General features: G+C 45.1%; 1 protein-coding gene across 1 annotated transcript in view; it reads left to right on the plus strand.

Annotated features, from left to right (window-relative positions):
• The first annotated feature begins 4,021 nt into the window (after positions 1–4,021).
• Positions 4,022–7,614, plus strand: part of LOC118775248 (GDNF family receptor alpha-4-like) — a 22,630-nt gene continuing 19,037 nt past the window's right edge. Inside the window, exon 1 of the mRNA XM_036525069.1 lies at positions 4,022–4,579. Within this exon, the coding sequence (XP_036380962.1) occupies positions 4,540–4,579 (40 nt within the window). The 5' untranslated portion in view covers positions 4,022–4,539. The remainder of the gene's footprint in view (positions 4,580–7,614) is intronic.

Below are 7,614 nucleotides of genomic sequence, written 5' to 3' on the forward strand. Positions count from 1 at the left end.
CTCATGTGTGCAACTGTGTCTGCGTGTGTGCGTATCTCGATATGCCCCAGGCTCTCTATTGCAAACACGGGCAATCGCTGAACAGGCAGGACTAATTCAAACAGGTGATAAAGTGAGTGCTTGGCTCTTTGTGCTGGTCTCATACAGTGACTAATTTATACGACTGTGTTTAGCGGAGCATGCTAGCAAATATTAGCTCTGCAGTCTCTTTCATGAAAGAGCTGTTTGCTCAGTTTCCCTCTGCCACCCTTCAATCCACAGTTCATTCCCCCCCTCCCCTCCGCACACACACACACGGGTTAAAAATCTGTCCACGGGTCAAAAAAGTTCTTTCAATGACTGCTTTATTGTAATTACTATATTTGATAAGAAGACAGACCCATATCTAGGGGTGACTTACTTTTCCCATACTCTCACTCATTTACACTCCTGGGTATTTAATGAGGCAATCCAGTTTTAGTTTCATGTTGGAAGTTATAAACAAAATGTCTTGCCAGGATCTGAACCTGCAACCTTCTGGCTGCAAGCCTGGGGCCCTGATCACTCTGCCACACAGCTTCCCCCTGGATGTGCTGTGTGTGTCTCATCTCAGACAGGCCTGTGCACAGGGTGTGCTTAGGGATGCATTGCACCCCCAGACAGACCTTAGTACACCCCCAGCTGTCTCCTTATATCCTGATGTCTACATAGTATTTATGACTTTTTGTGCAGCCCCGTGGGTTGCAATTGACCCCTCTGTATTTTCTCCTGGCGCCAAGCCTGATCTCAGACGCACCCTCTGACAGTTCTAACCCCGTGTGGTGGACTGAGATTCCCACATTAGGCAGCGCAGCAGAGATAGCTGCTGATTTTGTTGAAGTTTTGATTACTGTAGCACTCAGCCTTCGTTTTCACTATGGAGCACTATGTGTCTCTCCGGATAAGAGCGTCTGCCAAATGAACAAAAGTAAATGTAATTATTGAAGAGCAGGAGGCAGACAGGACAAAATAGTTGGACAGAGAGTGTATGCTTTAAGACATGTTTTGTGTGTGTGTGTGTGTGTGTGTGTGTGTGTGAGACAGACGGATTGAGAGAGAGAGAGAGAGAGAGAGAGAGAGAGAGAGAGAGAGATATTGGGCTATGAGGTAGACAGAGGGGAGGCATTCTGCACACAGGGTGGCTGAAGGGATTGTTTCTTGTCCTGTCTTTGTTGTTAGTTTTGAAAGCGTGTATTATCCTTTATGACAACTGAAAGCAGTTCTGAGACCATTGATTTGGGAATACTACAGTTTTATGGCCGTGTCAATACAGCGCATTATTTTATTTTGAAGTGGGAACACTTTAAACTGAAGGCCAAGTTGCCGTGACTGACTGACTCACTGACTGATTGATTGATTGATTGATTTTGTGCCTCATCTGTTTATTTTCTGTGAAAACAGTGATTTCACTGCAGATTTCCAGGGTCGGGTCTGGTACAGTGGGTCATCACAATGTACTTGTTGCTACTATACGTTACATGTCTCGCAAAGAAAGACAAGTAATAAGGATGATGGACCATTGGGACAAAGCATCTGTCAAGAAAAAGGAGAGCTCACATGATGGGGGGGGATACTGCATCATTGCTCACTAGAGTCCTGTGGAGGTTGTCTGTGGCTTGTTCACTAGTGTGAAGGTTGTCTGTGGCTTGTTCACTAGTGTGAAGGTTGTCTGTGGCTTGTTCACTAGTGTGGAGGTTGTCTGTGGCTTCTTCAGTAGAGTCTTGCAGAGGTTAGCTGGGTTTGTGTTTGTCCCGGTGCTGTACAGGCCCTGAGAGTGCCTGCAGTCCAGTTCTATGAATTACAGTAATTGCTCAGTTGCTTTCCAGGGCGCTCAGGGCCTGCTGTTCTTTGACTTCATTTGCGTGTGATCCCTCATTTGTTCTTTTGAGTGGAACTAACAGGCATGCAGAGGCATGATAGTATGTGGCTGTAGCACATGTGGTGGTAAGGAGCAGCAGTGTGGTGTAGTGGTACGGAGCAGCAGTGTGGTGTAGCGGTAAGGAGCCGCAGTATGGTGTAGCAGTAAGGAGCAGCAGTGTGGTGTAGCGGTAAGGAGCAGCAGTGTGGTGTAGCAGTAAGGAGCAGCAGTGCGGTGTAGTGGTAAGGAGCAGCAGTGTGGTGTAGTGGTAAGGAGCAGGGCAGCAGTGTGGTGTAGCAGTAAGGAGCAGCAGTGTGGTGTAGCGGTAAGGAACAGCAGTGTGGTGTAGTGGTAAGGAGCAGCAGTGTGGTGTAGCGGTAAGGAGAGGGGCTGGTAACCCAAAGTTGTTGGTTCATTCCCAGGTGGGCAACTGCTGTTGTAACCTCAGGCACAGTTCTTAACCTGAAATGCCTCAGGAAATGTCCAGTTATATAAATGGATGATGTGTAAAATTTGTAAGCTGTACGTCAGTTTGGATCAGTGGATCTGCAAACACAATGTAAAAATGCACCCTGCACCTATCTGCTTTGCCTCCAGATTTAGACACAGAGTGATAGAGTGACATTTATAGTCAGAAGTTGCTGGATATTAGGGACTGATTCTACCAGATCACCCACAAACATGTACCAATGGGTAACTCCAAGCTCCACAGCTAACAACTTCTGACTACATGACAGCAGTTTTGTGGGATGAATAGGTAACTGTGTTTGCAGGGTAACTGGTTGCCGTGTAGTGGCGTATGCTGTCAGCTCTGCAGTTTGAGACCTTTGTGAGGGATCGCTTTTTGAAATTACACTTCATTACATTCATTAGGCACACACTCTTACCCAGAATGACGTCTAGCACAAGAGATCTGAAATCAGAACTCTGAAGAGACAAGAAATCTGAAACCTGTATGTTTGGCTTTGTGGTGTAACTATGCTGTGCTGAGATTGACTCCCATGTCAACATGTGTGCAGTGTCTTTGAGGGCTGCGTTGAGTATCAAGCTGTTAAACAGCTACTTCAGACTGAAGGGTGGGGTGGGGGTGGGTGGCAGGGGGGGGGGGGGGGGGGGGGGGGGGGGCTTGGAGAGGGGGCAACAGTGAGAGAGAGCTGCCAAACAGAGGGGCAGGTGGAGGAGTCCCAGGGTATCTGGATGATACTCCCAAACCAGATGGATACATGTGCAAAGAAATGTGACCCCGCCCCCCACCGCCGAGAAAAAGTCTACAAAAAGATGAGCTCCTGTCGCACTCACTCATAACTGTCACCCTCAGAGATTTTCTGAACCCTCTTTTTTCTTTTCTTTTCTTGTCAGGGACAGAATTGCGTGTCATTCAGCGTAAATAGAACAATGTTTCAGAGCCGAGAAACAATTAGATTTACACGGACGCCAGCACGTGCCACTGGCGCTCGTCCGATAACCGTCTCATGCATACATATGTAACACATATGCATGCATGTGGTGTGTGTGTGTGTGTGTGTGTGTGTGGGCGCGCACGCGCGCGCGTGTGTGTCTGCATTGTTACTAACATGTACTTTATGATGGATTCCCATATTCATTTTTCATCATTAGACTCATGGCATGATACGTACAACAACCTACATATCCTAAGAAGTGCTAGAACAAGGGCATAGGCACATAGTAGGGATGGAGTAGAAACAGCAGTGTGGCGTAGCGGCAAAGAACTAATATCCCTACATGTGTTGCTCTGAATAAGACCGCTAGGATAACGTAATGTAACGGAGCATCCAGGTAAAACAAAGTACCATGCTAAGTCTGCATTTCCACAGAAGTGCATTTCAAATGAATGTTGGTTAAAGTTGGTACGTGGTTAAGGAGCTGGCCTTTGAAAGATAAGTTTTAAGGTTCGAATCCTACGTGGGACACTGATCATGTACCTCCTCCCCCCAACACACACACACACACCTTGTTGCAGAGAGTGTATTTGCGCTCGAGCATACTCTCTCTTTCTCGCCCGTCCTCGTCCGCGTCTCTATCCCCAGCCAATCACGGCGCAGGCTCTCCGTGCGAAATGCGCCGTGCGCTGTCTGACTATCAGTCTATCCCCGACTCTAATGCATCGACAAGTGTTGACCGACTCGTGAGCCAGAGCAGCGCAGCTCGGGACGTTTGCCGTGATTTACCCACAGTCACGATACGGAGAGACGGACACTGCAAGGTGTCGTGTGCACACTCTGCTCGGAGACTAAAAGTTTCGGAGTATAATGTCGGTGTACTCGTCACATAGTAATTTTCTGCAACAGAGGTCAACATGTGATGCGCTTGGAGTATTCGAGGGTTCGTTGTTTTTTAATTGCTTTGCAGCCCCGTTTTACGACACCGCTGTCCACTCTGAACGCGTGCGTCGTAATTGACCTTCAGTCGCGTTTTACTTAGGTTATCGCGTAATTTTATTGGGGGAATCGTCTCAATTATACTGCTCACTTGCAAACACCACAAATCACAACCACTCCCTGCCGCTCCTCGGGACACGCTCGGTGGAGATTGGATGCAGCGGGCGTCAGGTGTGTGAGTGTTTGTAAGGTACACCGGGGACCAACGCCGCTCCGAAGTCGCCATCTGCCCGCTTCTCAGGTTATCCCTGCACGGCGAACAACATGATTTTCCTCGGAGTACTTCTGAACGTCTTTATTAGAGGTAGGTGCAGTTTAGAAACGCTTATGATGAGCCCAACTGATCTATTTTCACCTGCAGTTATGTTTCTCATTTGTTTCGGGCTTCGGACCAACCCGATATTTTATTCTCTTCGTAGTGCCTCGCTCCAGTCTTAATTATCTCATTACTTCTCTGCCCTACCACTTATAGTTTGCTCCTTTTACATTTTCTATTCTTTCTTGCATTCACGTGCTTCCACAGTTCCGTGTCCCCTTGTTAAATGTCTGCCTTTTCGTATGACTTTCCACTGAACACTTGTGCTTGGATTTCTTTGTGAGCAGTGCTCCGTGCAGAGTGAGGGTTCAGCCGACGGACAGGCGGTCAGAGAGGTAACTGTGGCCTGCTCTTCAACAGCTTCTCGGCGATTAGCAAACCGCTAACACTTGTGGCAGGGATGTAGAATAAAAATAGCGTTTCGAATGTATGTCCAAAAGAAGCTTCCAGCTGTCAGTAAAAGCGGGCTTTAGTGCACGAGTCTGAAGCAGAATTAGTCTCTTTTCATCGTACTTCTCAGTTCTTAAATAACTACTTTCTTTGGAAAAAGCATGGCGAATTCATGTTAATTATGTTTTAGGAAAGAAACGCAATAAAATCATCTAGTTAAATGAATTGCACTAATATTTTGGATGTGGTGTTCATTCAGAATACCACTAAAAACAACTGTCAGAAAATAAATGTTATATTTGCTGCAAACTATGGCTTGGAAAAAAGAATTTGAAGAAATAAAAGGAATTAAAGTCAAATTCTTTTGAATTTTTAAAATTAGATGTACCACCCACGCTGCCTCTATATCATAATGATAAAACTGTGTATGAATATGACTTTAGATTAGGATAATCGTTTTGCTGTTGATGTCGGTACACAGCATAGTGGACTCGCGGCTAAATACAAACCAATACCTACACAAAGTGTAAATCACTTTGTGTTTCACATTTTCAGGTGTAAAAATGTCAGAGATGAATACTTTTACAGAATCAAAGAATTCTTGAATTGTGTTGAACTCGTTAAAAATCTATTTTCCTCATTTCAGTTAATCAAAATGATATAGATTTGATTACGATTTCCATTGAGAGCTGCAACTGGTTATGCCTGGCGGTGTTTAAATCGTCATTTTGCTGCATACGTGAGTCTATGAGATAGAGTGATCTACGGTTATAGGTGCCGTTATTACTATGGCTATAGATGACATCATTCTGAAGGTCTTGAATGCTATTATCCTTGCCCGTACAGACAGGGACAATCCGTGCTCTTTTTTATGGCTTTGTTTGTGTCCACACGCGGCTTTGGACGCCGAACCCGAGCGTTTACTGCTTCCTGAATGACACGTAAAACTGCTCCCGAACTCAGTCCGTAAACCCTGCGCGGTTAATGGAACAGCAGGCTACAGCTTTATGGGAGCCATAGGCCAATCAATCTTCATTAAGAGACGCGGGTCGGGTTTGTCATAATTCTGAGTTTTGTGCGGTCGTCTGCTCAGCTATTTGATGGGATTATTGTAGAGTATTCGTGGTTGTCGAATATATTAATTTATATATGCATGTTATAGGCAAAAGTATAGCGACAACAGGTGAAATCATGTTGAAGTGATCTGAATTATGACGAAAGCGACGACATTTCGTTTAGGCAGTTATGGTCTGGCACTATCTTTTGGACAGGCCGTAAGATGTCAATTTATGAAGATGTCAGTCTTATGAAACATAACCCCGTTCGGTTCAACCCAATATGAACAATAAACGCACCATAGCGGAATCCCTAGTTTACATTAAACAGCGTCATCAGCCGTGCCAGGTGTAAGATGTCACAAAGGTAAACTTAACTTGAATGGATACACTTAAGTTCTACTGTGCTGGAAGTCGCTCTGGATAAGAGCGTCTGTTAAATGCATGCAATGTAACGCTATGTAGGCCTAATATAATGTAACGGTTCCTTCTCTGATGTGCTCTCTTGGCTTCTCTTGAGTTCTTCACTGCAGATTTGTCGTGGTTTATACAGATGTTTCTGCAAGAGCCAAGTAGCAGCGCCCGTAAGGATCTGTTTTCCGATTGTCGCTCACTCTAGACAGGAAACGGAAGACCAATGATGTTTATAGATGTCTATAAACCTCCTTGGTAGGACAAATGTGTAATAAAAATATGCGTTAAAAACTGATACATCATAATTGGCAAGGAGGCACCAGCAGGAATCGCACGGAAAAAAAGATGTGCTGGCAAAGGAGCATTTTTAAGTCTCAGTAAAATATGCAGATTCATTGCACATCTGTTAAAGTGAAACACAGCTGTTCAACAGCATTCCGTCAAACGAACAGCGCCCAATAACGCGCCGATGCACCAACTTTTTAAGTGATAATCTGGCTCTTACTGGAAGCAAGCACGATCATCTGCATCGCACTGGATGGCAAAGTGTAATTATAACCTTTCACCGCAGGGTGGAGCTCCATCACACGGCTAACATGGTGTTACATTTTGTTAGCGGGTCACAAAGTAATCGGCGGCAATTTGTATCTCTCTGCCAGATGCGCATGCAACTGTTGGTTTAAACAGGGAAACGAGGGAACAGGAGGGTGCTGCGCAGTCTGTTACCACACTGGTGAGTTTACCTCTCGCGAACAGGTGTGCAGTCAGGTAAACAAGGCAGACCGTATCGCGCCCCCGTCCCCTACTCTGTAAAATATTAGTTCCGTCTCTGTCTGCAGCGAGACAATCAGAGAATAACAACCAGCATTTCGGTTCATTTACATTCGAAAGCTGTTGAAAGAACGTTCGCATTTTGCTTTAACTTATGAAAGCACTATTGGCTGTGCTTTGCACTTGGCGAATAACACGGTCACATACAGCATTTGTAATAATAACAATCAAAAGACTACTCTAACAAGAACAATATTGAATTTAAATTATATTTCTCGTAGCCTAGTGACATCAGTTACAAAAGCAGGCTTTGCACTCTGTTGCCACGGAGAACTTCGCGTGCAAAATAATAGAATATGTGGTATAACAGAATGAAACACACAGAATAGATGT

Source organism: Megalops cyprinoides, chromosome 3, assembly GCF_013368585.1.
Source record: "Megalops cyprinoides isolate fMegCyp1 chromosome 3, fMegCyp1.pri, whole genome shotgun sequence".
Classification (NCBI taxonomy): domain Eukaryota; kingdom Metazoa; phylum Chordata; class Actinopteri; order Elopiformes; family Megalopidae; genus Megalops; species Megalops cyprinoides.